General features: G+C 40.9%; 1 protein-coding gene across 7 annotated transcripts in view; it reads left to right on the top strand.

Annotated features, from left to right (window-relative positions):
- Positions 1 to 1,608: 1,608 nt before the first annotated feature.
- The window catches only part of trpm4a (transient receptor potential cation channel, subfamily M, member 4a), a 29,122-nt gene continuing 16,117 nt past the window's right edge, over positions 1,609 to 14,613 (top strand). For 5 of the 7 annotated variants that reach the window (XR_004609834.1, XR_004609833.1, XM_034539235.1 and 2 more), the window contains exons 1-8: positions 1,609 to 1,717; positions 8,632 to 8,693; positions 9,634 to 9,811; positions 10,321 to 10,501; positions 10,911 to 11,080; positions 12,259 to 12,436; positions 13,283 to 13,347; positions 14,269 to 14,493. Coding sequence is in view for 3 of the 7 variants with exons in the window: in XM_034539235.1 (XP_034395126.1) it covers positions 1,649 to 1,717; positions 8,632 to 8,693; positions 9,634 to 9,811; positions 10,321 to 10,501; positions 10,911 to 11,080; positions 12,259 to 12,436; positions 13,283 to 13,347; positions 14,269 to 14,493 (1,128 nt within the window). In the remaining 4 variants the exon portion in view is untranslated. Of the gene's footprint in view, positions 1,718 to 8,631; positions 8,694 to 9,633; positions 9,812 to 10,320; positions 10,502 to 10,910; positions 11,081 to 12,258; positions 12,437 to 13,282; positions 13,348 to 14,268; positions 14,494 to 14,613 lie in introns of those variants that run through there. The other 2 variants (XR_004609835.1, XR_004609836.1) reach the window with 2 other exon arrangements.

The raw sequence follows: 14,613 nt of genomic DNA, 5'->3' as shown, positions 1-14,613 counted from the left end.
GTCCCGCCTGTGTGTCTCACTGCCGCCCCTCTTGTCTGTCTCACTGTCGTCCCTCCTTTCTGTCTCACTGCCGTCCCTCCTGTCTGTCGACAACGACGAACCCTTGATGACCACTAGGCGTTAATCACAGAGTTCCACAAGGTTCTGTGCTTGGACCAATTTTATTTACCTTTTATATATGCTTCCTTTAGGCAACATTATCAGGAAACACTCCATAAACGTTAATTGTTATGCAGATGATACTCAATTATCGATCAAACCAGATGAGACCAACCAGCTCGCTAAAATTCAAGAATGTCTTAAAGAAATAAAAACATGGATGACCTGCAACTTCCTGATGTTAAACTCAGACAAAACTGAAGTTATTTTACTCTGCCCTGAACGCCTCAGAGATCAATTATCTGGTGATGTGGTTTCTGTAGATGGCATTGCCCTGGCATCCAACACCAGTGTAAAGAATCTCGGCGTTATCTTTGATCGGGACTTGTCCTTTAACTCCCATGTGAAGCAAATTTCAAGGACTGCATTTTTTCATCTATGTAACATTTAAGAAATTCAGGCACATCTTGTCTCAAAAAGATGCAGAAAAACTGGTTCACGCGTTTGTTACTTCTAGACTAGATTACTCAAATTCCTTATCAAGCTGATCTAATAAGTCTCTTAAGTCCCTCCAGTTAATCCATATCTTAAGGAGCTTGTAGTACCATATTGCCCCACTAGAGAGCTGCACTCACTAAATGCGGGGCTACTTGTGGTTCCTAGAGTCCTAAAAATTAGGATGGGAGCCAGAGCCTTCAGTTATGAAGCTCCTTTTTATGGAATCAACTTCCACTCTCAGTCCGGGGGGCAGACACAGTCACCTCATTTAAGAGTAGACTTAAGACTTTCCTCTTTAATAGCGCTTATAGTTAGAGCTGAATCAGGTTTGCCCTAGTCCAGCCCCTAGATATGCTGCTTTAGGCTTATAGGCTGCTGGGGATGTTTTAGGATACACTGAGCTCCTCTCCCTTCTCTCTCATTTACATCTCTCCATTGCACATTACTAACTCTACTTCTTCCCTGGAGTCTTTGTGCCTTCTCGCCTCATAGGGTCCTGGCTGTGTCTGTAGCTGGTCCTGCCTCCTTGCCCCTTGCTTCCTGCATCCAGCCTCTGGCCCTGACTCCTTTGTGCGTCCTGCCTCAAGGATCTGGCCTCATTGGTCCGGCCTCTCTTGTGATGCCTCTGTGGCCCTGCCTCCTGCAATGACAGCAGAACCCCCCCCCCCCTCCTCCTTCTGTTTCATGGATTGTGGAGGTCTGGATTGTGGTCCATGCCTACTACTCATTATTCATACATTCTGTCATATTCATTGAATGTGTTCTAACTCTGTAACGCTGTTCAAGTACTAACATCAAATAAATAGCTCCTACAAGAACATAGGTATCTCATATAGAGACATTCAATTATAGTGGTTTCACAAGCAGTCCAACGTTCCTCGTACTCACTTGAAGTAAAGGAGCTGAGCATCGGTTTCCTGTTGCTCTAAGCAGGAAGAGAGGCCGGCAGCTGTGCTTTAGTGGGTGGAGCGGACTGAAGGTTGTGGGCGGAGCTTCAGCTGTACCCAGCAGATCCCGATCTCTCCGCGAGACTCCTCGACGGCAGCGCAGGATGAAGAAGCGGCAGAAAGAGAGGGACGGGGAAGGTGGACACGTTGGAAGTCAGAAAGAAAGTGACCAGGTAGGATGTGACCCAGGACGATCTGTGTGAATTATATATATATATATATATATATATATATATATATATATATATATATATATATATATATATATATATAAATGAGAGAAGATGCATCTTGTATTGCTGTGTGCTGGGATGAAGTGTGAGGGCTTTAGGCTGACCGACGCGTATACTGCAATAACTTCATAATAATAAGCCTTGTGACTACATTATTTATTGGCTGCTCTTCTCTTCAGTCGGTAGATCTTGGACCAAAACTCAAAACAAAATGATTAATACATTGATTGCTATAAGTTAAAAGAGCAAATAGATTAAATATATTTCCATAATGTTTAATGCTGTTGATAACAGTTTGACTGTTGTTTGGTATTTTTCCATATTTTCTTAAAGCAAAACAAACCTATGTTTTTACCTTGACTGAGTTTAGGGACAACATGTTGGGTGTTCAATTCCCAAAATATAATAAAATGTTTATGTTTAAAGCATAGATAATGAAATATCCCATTAGTTATATAAACTCAGTAGTCAGTAAACATAATAGGTCACTCTACATGTCTGGTTTCTTTTCCACTTCCCATTGCTATGTAACGATAGCGCCACGTCTCTTGAGCAACACTCATAGCTGTGTAGCTCGCCATGCTAAGCTGATTGCCGTAGTGTGGTGAACATGGCACCATAGAAACCGATTGGACTGTTCCTCAGCCTGGCGTCGGTCTATTTTCTACTTTCCATCTTCAACACGCCGATTATCTTCATCTGCCCATTTCCACAACGGTCCAGCCCAAAATGTGTGACCGCACGGGATGTACGGTAGAGCAAGAGTGTGCTGCACATGCTCCAGTTTGGTTCCCCCCTCCAGTCCAGTTGGTCGTATTGAACAGCCCAATGGAAGCCTCATTATGATGGAAATTAACCTTTCCAATCTCCCTTAGAGAAAACAAGTGTAATGTCCAACACTTAAATGTCTTTATGTATTTATTAAACAGAAACTTGGAATAATTCAATTGAATGACCAGAGCTCCGTCCCACAAATGGTTAGGAGGTCTGACCCAGAAAAGATGCGACATAGTCTTATACAGTCATGTTATTGATCAAGTGTCTGCCCCTCATCTCTCCTCCCTCTCTTGCTCCTTTCTCCTTCTCACGGCGTCCATGTGAACAGGTTCTGCCTTCTTTCCCAGATGGTGTTGTGGCACCTTCCTGAGAGCAGAAAGATAGGGAGAAACACAAGATACAAGAGGACTATACAATAATAAAATGAGCTGAACTCCCAGAGTTTAGTAACACAGTTACATTAAGGAAAAACACTATTGATACATTTTCCACCACACGTTCTATAAGCTTATTTTTTACCATACATTTTATTTGGTCAATTACTTGACTAATGTTTAACACCTTCATTTTTTTTTTCATATTATACTACCCCCCCCCCCCCCCCCCCCCCACCAAACACAAATCCAGACAATTACTGTACGCGTTTTAAAACGTTGTGACTGAAAATGTAACTATAGTGTCAGTGCTTGAGAATGTGAGGTGGCCCCATCAGTTGTCCACTGGACGTACAAAGATACAAGATTTATCTAGCAAGTTCAGTTCAGGCCTTTTGTCTTAACTTAACACGTTAGCGATGTTTCTCCTCACAACAAATGCTTTCTTCTTCACTGGGCCAACGTAAAACAATGACTTAATGGTTTACAGAGTTTATGAATGAGTACTAAGCTAACAATATGTGGCATGAAAGATACAAATAACATGAGGCAAATATCTTATTACAATGATTGCCAATGTTGTTCATTTCCCCCCAATTGTGTATCAGATTCCCACTGAAGGTGTGGTTGTGGAGTTGTTGGTATAGAGGTGCTCATTGAGGTGTTAACGTTGGTTACAGTGATGCTCACAGAGCGAAACACACCAGAAACACGACCAATCAGAGCTTTCAAGAGACAATGTGCTCTTTGAACATTAAAGCATGTCAAATGTCACACACACACACACAGAATGAACATGACATATTACCTTATGGGTATTAAATCACACTACACAAGTGCCAAATCAACTAATTTCTTTTCTAGGCTGTGTTCCTCGGCCTGATCTTATAGTCCAGTATCTCTTCTCTACTTGACAGTTATTGAACCAGCATGTCTGACTCTGTAAGAGGGAGGAGACGACAAACTCCGCGTTTGTTAAACAAAAGCTGCCTGATAGCAGGTTAGGGTCACAGAGTCTGTGATGGTAACAGAACCAGAGTTTAAGTGTCGCTCATCTCAGGGTGAACTAACTCTAGAGTTTGTACTAAACCTGTGTTCTCTACCAGTTCTCACCGTTGAGAGATAATGTTTAAATTTGATCGGCATCATGTTGAAGCAACGACTTCTTTTAGATATGAAGTTGGAAAAGTTCAGACCAGCAGTGAGTGAGGGCCACCATCATGCCTCAGCGTGAATCCCTCTTCACGCATTCCTGACATTTCTTTCATTCCCTTTCATCTTCTGGCTGCTCCTCCAACACCTGTGTTCTTTTGTTTCAAACAGCTGATCCCTTCTCTGCTTCTTCTCATCAGCTCCTGTCTTAATCTCTCTCGGTGTGATCACATGATCGTGGGAAACACTCATTGCTTGACAGTTACACATGAAACCAGCTCGGTGCCCTAGACTGAAGGGTTGAAATGACCAATATCTAAATCCCATGTTGTGAGTCGGGCTTATGTTCAGCTGAGGCTCATATGAGGCTTCAGCAGAGAAGAGTTTGACATCTTTGTGCTGGCTCTGCATGAAGGTTCATTGGTAGTGTTTGGTACGTGACAGCAGTAATAATTGAGTTGCCATTTAGAATAGTAATTGCATTGTCTTAACATGAACTTTGGAATATATGTTGTATTCCTTAAATCAAAACATGTTTCAATGTTCATACTGGGCACCTGTTTTAAGTTTCTTAATGAAATTGGCCAGAATAACTCGTGCCTGCGCACATACATTTGGGTTTGTGTTGGGCCTACCAACCAACAAAATATGAAGCATAACCCAGTTTATGACGAGCTGCCTGCATCAGGAAACATTCAGCAAGAGTCAGATGCAGGCTCTTGAGAACATAGCGCCCCCGGTTTAAGAAGCACCTTTGCAAAGGGTATGACATGAACACAACGTTTGGTACATACGATACCAATAGTTTAACCATGGCTCCAGAATAACTTTGAGCTAGGGGAGAAATCAGATTGTGTTTTGCATAATGAGTTGATGAGTAATGAATTTTGATAATTCAAGTACATTTGGCTGATAATCCTTCTGTATTTTTGATTGAGCATCATGTAGGACTTTACTTTCTTTGTTTATTGGAAGACTTTTTGGGTGCGGTTGTTGTACGTTTGCTTAAGGAAAGGATCCGAGGACTTCCTCCTCCATTTCTGCGTTGTGTGTCGATGCACTGTCCAAGTTCCTGCCTAACCCGACTCACTATAACCCAGCATCCTGTGTGCATGTAAACACACGGGTGTTATCTCTTCAAGACACCGCAACCAAACACAGAGTAGAAAGAAGGGCAGCGAGGAGAAGGGTGTCAGTTACATAACAAGATATATATTTTACAGCTCAGATTCATAGTTGTTATGATATAGAAACCATCATATGTGTTTCTAGGTTATGGAATCTGTTGTGTAGTGTACTAATTGTACAAGCCATATAGTGCCAAACTGCCATAGAGTTTGCCTGTGCAGCAGCGATTACGCCCATATTTCCGTTTGTTTATTCGGTGGGGACCTCTAGTGGCAGTAAGAAGTAGGACAAGATGAGAGAGAAGAGATCACATATTGCTTTATTAGTCCCGCAGTGGGGAAGATGATCGGATTACAGCAGCAACGGGTAAAGTACACACAAGAGACAGTCAAATAAAAAACAGTAATAATAATACAAGGTAGTATAAAGAGGGACGCAGTCTCTTAACTTCATCCCTGTTTCCCTCACTTGCATCTTTTCATATGAGGAGAGACAGGAAATGAGGAAAGGTGTTTTAGGAGGAATGAGTTGGCTTTAACAGCTAGAGATACTTTTGATCACTGTAATAATACTAATAAAGACACAGTTATCATCCCTGTACTAATCAGTGGCGGCTGGTGGAATTTTTTTTTGGTAGGACCATCCAATCGATTTCAGCAAACATCCCAGTATGATTCAATGCAAAAAAAGTATCAAACACTCTACTTTGTAGTTAAATATTTATTCCAACACTGACATAATAAGTACATCTTATTCATACAATTCAGTATATTAATATATATATATATCATATCATAATATTCAGTATAATATGATATATAAATACCATCTAATGTAAATATACAATATACATATCATAAATATATTATAATAACATAAATATCGTATAATATAAATCACACATATATATATATATATATATATATATATATATATATATGTGTATCCTGGTGTTCTCATGTTTTATTAATTCTTCCAACAAGTGCTTCATGTCCCTTACTCCAGTAACAGTCCATGCTGGATCTGTCCCCGTTGATTTTACCAGGTTGGGTCTTCTTAGAAGAGAAGTGCTCGCACTGGCCGTCATGTCGTTAAAAAAGCCCTGACAAGAAGGTGCAGCTTTGGGCCAGATGACTTTGGCCCAAAGCTGAATCTATTTTAGGATGCTGATTGGCTAAATTGTGTATCACTCATTTATATCTTTAATCAGTAATAGGCTAAACTGCTTCTTAGACCCGCCTCTTCTGGGCCAAAACGATTTGGCCCCAGCTGCAGCTGAGACATGCAGATGGGCAGAGAGGATGTGCAGGAAGTGCAGGAAAAGCATATATTTTGCGCAGATATCCTATTTTACAAATATTACAGGGAATATTACTTATCTCCAAAACACAAATATTGACAATTTGTATAATTTATAAATATAATTAATATTATTATCATTTTTGTAATAAATAAAAACAGACAGTTATCATCACTGTACTAATACTAATAAAGAGTTGTCTGTTACCTGTTAAACAAACTTCATTGAGTATGTATACACAGTGTGTGGTATTCATACACAGTGTGTGGTAATGTGGTATTTATACACAGTGTGTGGTATTCATAGACAGTGTGTGGTATTTATTCACATTGTGTGGTATTTATACACAGTTTTTTGGTATTTATACACAGTGTGTGGTATTCATAGACAGTGTGTGGTATTTATACACAGTGTGTGGTATTCATAGACAGTGTGTGGTATTTATACACAGTGTGTGGTATTGAGGTATTTATACACAGTGTGTGGTATTTATACACAGTGTGTGGTATTCATACACATTGTGTGGTACTGTGGTATTTATACAGTGTGTGGTATTCATAGATAGTGTGTGTGGTATTGTGGTATTTATACACAGTATGTGGTATTTATACACAGTGTGTGGTATTTATACACAGTGTGTGGTATTCATACACAGTGTGTGGTACTGTGGTATTTATACACAGTGTGTGGTATTCATACGCAGTGTGTGTGGTATTTATACACAGTGTGTGGTATTGTGGTATTTATACACAGTGTGTGGTATTTATACACAGTGTGTGGTATTCATACACAGTGTGTGGTACTGTGGTATTTATACACAGTGTGTGGTTTTCATAGACAGTGTGCGTGGTATTTATACACAGTATGTGGTATTTATACACAGTGTGTGTGGTATTCATACACAGGGTGTGGTATTCATACGCAGTGTGTGTGGTATTTATACACAGTGTGTGGTATTCATATACAGTGTGTGTGGTATTTATACACAGTGTGTGGTATTCATATACAGTGTGTGTGGTATTTATACACAGTGTGTGGTATTCATACACAGTGTGTGGTATTCATACGCAGTGTGTGTGGTATTTATACACAGTGTGTGGTATTCATATACAGTGTGTGTGGTATTTATACACAGTGTGTGGTATTCATATACAGTGTGTGTGGTATTTATACACAGTGTGTGGTATTGTGGTATTTATACACAGTGTGTGGTATTTATACACAGTGAGTTGTATTCATACACAGTGTGTGGCATTTATACACAGTGTGTGGTATTCATACACAGTGTGTGGTACTGTGGTATTTATACACAGTGTGTGGTTTTCATAGACAGTGTGCGTGGTATTTATACACAGTATGTGGTATTTATACACAGTGTGTGGTATTTATACACAGTATGTGGTATTCATACACAGGGTGTGGTATTCATACACAGTGTGTGGTATTCATACACAGTGTGTGTGGTATTTATACACAGTGTGTGGTATTTATACACAGTATGTGGTATTCATACACAGTGTGTGGTATTCATATGCAGTGTGTGTGGTATTTATACACAGTGTGTGGCATTCATATACAGTGTGTGTGGTATTTATACACAGTGTGTGGTATTCATATACAGTGTGTGTGGTATTTATACACAGTGTGTGGTATTGTGGTATTTATACACAGTGTGTGGTATTCATACACAGTGTGTGGTACTGTGGTATTTATACACAGTGTGTGGTTTTCATAGACAGTGTGCGTGGTATTTATACACAGTATGTGGTATTTATACACAGTATGTGGTATTTATACACAGTGTGTGGTATTTATACAGTGTGTGGTTTTCATAGACAGTGTGCGTGGTATTCATACACAGGGTGTGGTATTCATACACAGGGTGTGGTATTCATACACAGTGTGTGTGGTATTTATACACAGTGTGTTTGTATTGTTAGGACACAGCCCTGTAAGAACACGGACAAAGTATGTAAGAGGATCTTTTTTGTAGTCCATCTCCTGAACATTGTAGTTTCACCGCTGCTCCCCTGTCCCGAGGTTATATAGAACGATCACTTTTTACGGTCATTTTGTGATTCTTTGGCAAACCTTTCTTTGTAATCTATGTTCCTCCTGCACAGAGCTGGATTCCCAAGATCGTCAAGAAGCGAGTATGTACCACTTTCGTTGAAGACTCTTTCAGGTATTTACTTCTTTCTCTGTTGTTTCTAAAATGCATAAATATTGGAATGTAATTATGTGAAAGGAGTCTCCAACCTTCGGTTCTGAAAAGTGGAGGCAATGCAAGGCAAAGCTCTCAATTTACTAGTCCATCTGCCACTGACCCTCACCTATAGTCATGAGCTTTGGGTAGTGACCTAAGGAATGGGGTTGCGGATACAAGTGGACAAAATGAGCTTACTTCAAAGGGGGGCTGGGCTCAGCCTTAGAGAAAGGATGAGGAGCTCAGAAATGTGGAGATAGTCCAGGCTCCTGATCAGGATGCCTCCCTTTACAAGTTTCAACTAGTAAGAAGCCCTGACTTGTTTGTTTTGATGGTCGTGAAGGTGAAGCATCCTGATATCACAGAACTCAAACTCTACATTCAGGACAGGAGATCATATTATCTGTTAAGCCTAGTGACAGAAATGTAGTAGCCATCTTGGTTTCTTCTGTCCTATTTTAGCACTCTGAGATTATTTTTGAATGAAAAGTGCTTTATAAATAAACATTTATTTTAACATATTCTTTCAATGATGACTTTGAAAGTTGTTAATTCTTTCTTCTTCTTCAGCACTGATTAAACTCTGCCTGAGTGGCTGCAGCATTCGGCTGAGCTAGCTGGAGCAGATGAGAGATCACGGAGCCTCAGTTGAACCTCTTTGGCTTCCATTTGATTTTAGAATTGATTTGAGGTTTTACTCAGTCTCTGTAGTCCGGCTCCAGCATACATTTGTGCCCACTTTATTGTGGATTTGCTGTCCCCCCAAACTGGAACAACCTTCCTCTTGAACTCCGTTTGAGAGAGAGATGTTGTAGCATCTATGAACCAGTAAAAGTATCTTACTGTACAAGCTGTATCATGCCTTTTGAAATGACCCTGGGCAATACAAGTGTGTGTGGGTCGTTGGTGTGTGTGTCAGTCATGGAGCGCTGTGTCAGTGTGGTGGTGTGCGGGAGCTGCATGACTCGGTGGCCACTGGGGACTTCTTTGGAGCTGCGATCGTCACTCAGTGGGAGAGCAGGCAGCACTCATCAGAGTGTCCCACCGACGCCTTTGGGGAACTGGAGTTTGCCGGCGCCGGACACAAACACAGTCATGTGAGTGAGGCTGGAGAACACACTCCGACACACTCTCATCTACGTGCACACAGTTTAAACTAAATCCCAGATGATGAGCAGGGGTCGCCAAAAGCTTTTGATTGTGGTACAAAAATATACAAGTCAGTAGTTAGATAGTTTTTAAGATTCTTCCAAACTAAATAAGTGTTTCTCAACCAGAAAACCCCATGTATCAAAGAAAATTCCTTTTTTTAATCAAAATAATTACACCATTCGTTACATAAAGTATTTCTGTACCTGCTGCTCTTAAAGTTAATTCATAATAATTGAATACTTTTAAAGGGCCTAGGCAGAAATGGTAAAATATTATTATATCTGTCTGTCGTTTGTTCGATGGATTTTTGCCTGGGGTGGCACTCTGAACATTTAGATTTAATTTCCATGTACATTAAAGTCGGATAAACAGTATAATTGATGTTAAAATTTCTTAGTGAAATACATCTTTGTCTGAATCATTGGACATATTTTGACAAATGCTTTGGGTCTAGTTTCTGCGGCTGTCAAGTGACACATCACCTCAGATCGTCTACACCCTGATGATGGCTCACTGGGGCCCGCCCTTACCCAATCTGGTGGTGTCGGTGGTCGGGGGGGAAGGCCATGAGAAGATTAAAACATGGGTGAGAGATGTCCTAAGAAACGGATTGGTTAGGGCTGCACAGAGCACAGGTGAGAACCCATAGTTACCATTAGGGTCATCAGAAACCATTGAGAATGCAAACTTAAACCATTTTGTACAAACATTTCTGAAATTCTGAAATATTGTTTGTTTGATGTGTCATTTAACATTATGTGGCTCGGAACATTTGACATAGTTATAATTATGTTATAATTATGACTAACATATGAATTAGCTCATTATTGAACTTGCCCTCCTGATATTAAGAGGCTGTTCCAGGAGTGCTTAGCAGGGGGAACTGTATGTGTCAAACTTGGAGCATATGGGGAACATAATTCAAAAATAGATGAAGTAGAGAAATCTATTCTTTACTTTCACACATATACAGTATATGGTGTGTATGTCAAAAGTAAATTGTATGCGTACCACCTCACTACTTTTCTCCCAACTGTTCCCCAGGGGCCTGGATCCTGACAGGGGGTCTGAGGGAAGGCGTGGCCCGCTGTGTGGGGGAGGCGGTGAGGGACCACGGGGCCGCGGCTCCAGCGATCTCCAGAAAGAAAGTGATTGCTGTGGGGCTGGCACCCTGGGGCCTAGTGCACAACAGGCAGCAGCTTGTCAATGTCAAGGTACTCGTCAGGCAGCATGCATACCATGAGCTGAGAGAGTCCGCTATACAGCTTGCACCTTTGGTTTATCACAAGGTTCACTCCAAAATACAAATAGATCATATCAAAATAGCCTTTGTCCCTCAAATTATCCCAAAGGCCTATACATTTTACATGAGAAATGTATTATTTGTGATGTTCTCTAATTGAAGCTCATTTAAATAATTACGTATCCTTTTAATTCTATTAATTCTACACTGGTGTGTTTACATGATTAGATCTTATTTTCCCATTGGTCACATCTTGTGGGAATCATAAAGCTTGAGTAAGTAATCCAGAACAAGCCCAGTAGCACCTTGTCTCTTCAAAAGGAGGATGGAGTTAGCAATGAAGATTTGGTTTATACATCCTCCATCTTTCCTTCGTCTTGTTTGTTTCATGTTGACTGTGGCTCAGTGGTGAGCAGGGTCGTCCTTCAATCAGAGGATCGGCGGTTCGATCCCCGGCTCTGCTAGTCCATGTTGATGTGCCCTTGGGCAAGACACTTAACCCACTGTTCTACGGTGTGAATATTAGTCAGTCAGGGTGTGACCGGGGAGTTATAGCAGCATACCTCATTATCAAATGAGAGTTTAAAATACTTCCTCATATTGTGTTCAGTTCCCTGTATTGCATGCTAGAATAGAATCTGAGGATTAAACAAATTACCTGAGTTTCAACATTAATCTGAATTAGGAGAAAAAAGACAGAAGTGTCAATTTCACAATCTTAAGAAAATGGGTTAGAGATGAAAACGTTTTCTTTTTTTTTTTTAAAGATTCATTACCTCTAAGACTATTACAATACTAATGTATTTCTTACTAAAGGTCTTCAATCTTGAAACGCAGTCTAAAGGAGACTTGTGTGATAATGTTTCAGGGAGAGCAACTAGAGTCCTAGTGAAGTGGAGAGGAGAGTAAATGGATCATCATCTCTGGAAACAAAGCCTGCACTATCCCGTCTGCTTCTCACGAAGGACTTCAAGAAAAACATTTTACCTAGAAAAGTCACGTAAATCACTTTAACCAGTCGTGTCGAGCGGATGTGTGGGAGGTGTAGAAAAAAAGAAAGAAAGAAAGGTGATGATGGCTTGGTTGGCTGTCGTGTGAGCCAGGTGAGCAATAGAGAAGACATTTAACTCTGGCGTTGTCTGTTTGAAGGGCAGTTTTCCTGCTCGATACTCTGTCCAGGACACATCACGTGACTCCTGCTGCCTGGACAACAACCACCAGGCTTTCCTCCTGGTGGATGATGGTAGTGTCGGCCGCCGGGGGGGAGAGACGGCCTTTCGTGGAAGTCTGGAGGACTACATTTCCCATCAGCGCACTGGCATTTGGGGTGAGACAGAGACATCGAGTATTTCCAAACATGGACTCTGTTATATTACTGTAAAGTCGTATTAGACAGTTGAGTATTATATACTGTATTACTCAGCCGAAGACGTTACATTATGAAAATAATGTTTGGCTTTCAGATTATTTATATTCTACTTGCATAGTTTTGAAGCCTTTGGTGGAATTTTGCTTGCTGGACTTTCAAACATGATATATTGTAAATGTCTCAAGGGGACTAATGAGAATATGATGTGTAATAATTGTACGGTTTGTCACGCTGCACGCCAACCCAGTTTCAAATGCCCTTCACATATGATTGTTAGCTAGCTGATACTGGATGTGCTCAGCAAACCTACCCTGGGTAGATAAAGGGATCTGAAATGCTGTGAGCTTGAAGACAATATTGATCTATCTATCAATACTATCTACCATCTCAGAACATTTAGTTACATTTTGGAGAGGTTGTCTGATATTATGAGCATTTCAAATTGTATTCATTTTCTTAATCTAAGGTTTCTGTAAATGGACCTGTACTTTTTCTTTTCTATTCTTCCGACCACTCAAAGCTCTTTAACACTACATGGCATAATTCACCCATTCACACACTGATGGGAGGAGCTGAGGTTCCACCTCCACATCAGCAGTAACTAACCCATTCATACCCACATTCACACACTGTTCTACGGGAGACATTTTGGGGTTAAGTGTCTTGCCCATGGACACATCGACACATGGAGCCGGGGATCGAACCGACGATCCTCTGTTTGAAAGACGATCCTGCTCCCTACTGAGCATTCGACCTAGAGAAGCTGTCTTTTTCTTCTAACTTCTTGTCTCGGGCCAATAACAGGTAGTGGCGGTATTGAAATCCCGGTGCTGTGTATGCTCATCTCAGGAGACGCCAATATGCTCAAGGTGAGGAAACTGTCACATACATTTGCCCTTTACATACAATGATAGTTTTGGGGATTTTACCAAAAATATTCCAAGGACATTCTATTACTACTAAGCCTTACGGCTTACCAGACACTAACAGGCCACAACATATGCAAGATTGGGTGCCCAACAACAACAGAAGGATGTAGGCCTGCCTAACCATGGCCAGTTAGACTGTGGCCACTCCTCTTAACAGAGTGGTTGGGTCGCCCTGGTCTGGTCTTCCTCACCCATCAGTGCACTGAACTTGATGTTGGTTTCAGTTTATTATATAACATTGTCAAACACAGTCTCAACACAAAGAGTTACTTGGATATCAGCAGCACGCCACTTTCCTGTCAATTTAGAAGCATCAGTGTAAAACTGTTAGCTCTGTTAGCACGTTGTTTGTACTGTTTGGGCTGTTAGCACCGTTAGCGACTAGCTGTGGGCTTAGCGCGAGTCATGTGGAGGCTAGCCCTCCATCATCTGCTTTGAATTTTGAATTTGAATTTGTGTCTGAAATTTGAAATGCTAGCATTGTGGGGGGAAAAAACATCCAAATACATGTCATCAATACTTAGTATAAAGTCTGCCTTTTTTTAATTTTTTTTTTACGTTTTCAGAAAATCCAATTAATGACAAAAGTCTCACTTTTTTGCTTGACCACAGAAGCACTCCATCTTTTCCATACTTTCTTGTTATTGTGAAGGCAGTTCTGCCGTACATCCCCCAAACTGACCACTGATTATAATGCAATGTCTAACATTTCATTGCATATGATCTCTGTAATCAAAAATAAATAAATAAAGTACCCACATTACTGTAAAAGAGATATAGCCATCTCACTGACACTGATTAAATACAATATATTTGAAAATGCCCTGTCATTTAATTGTGTACCTATATTCCCTGTCTCAGAGATTAGATGTCTCTCTGAGGAAAGCTACGCCCTGGCTGGTTCTTGCTGGATCTGGTCCTGCCGCAGACTTCATCAGTGAGCTGCTGGACTATCTCAGTACCATCTCTCCTCCAGCAGAGGGGGAGGCTGCTGAGGGTCTCAGCGCAGAGCTCCGCAACAAGGTCCGTGACCAGGTTCAGAGATATTTCCCAGCTGAAGCTGAGCTGGAGAAACTGGTGGATAGTGTGAGTCAGACTGCTCTCATCATTTTAATATTGCGTATGGTAGAAATTAATAAGATTATGCCAACCGCTTTTCAGATCACCCAGTTCTGTTCTATTTGTTCTGCCCAGAGTCTGTGTGGT

The sequence above is a fragment of the Cyclopterus lumpus genome, chromosome 8 (assembly GCF_009769545.1).
Source record: "Cyclopterus lumpus isolate fCycLum1 chromosome 8, fCycLum1.pri, whole genome shotgun sequence".
In the NCBI taxonomy this organism is placed as follows: Eukaryota; Metazoa; Chordata; class Actinopteri; order Perciformes; family Cyclopteridae; genus Cyclopterus; species Cyclopterus lumpus.
The sequence above is the reverse complement of the archived record's forward strand: the minus strand, read 5'-3'. Positions and strand labels throughout refer to the sequence as shown.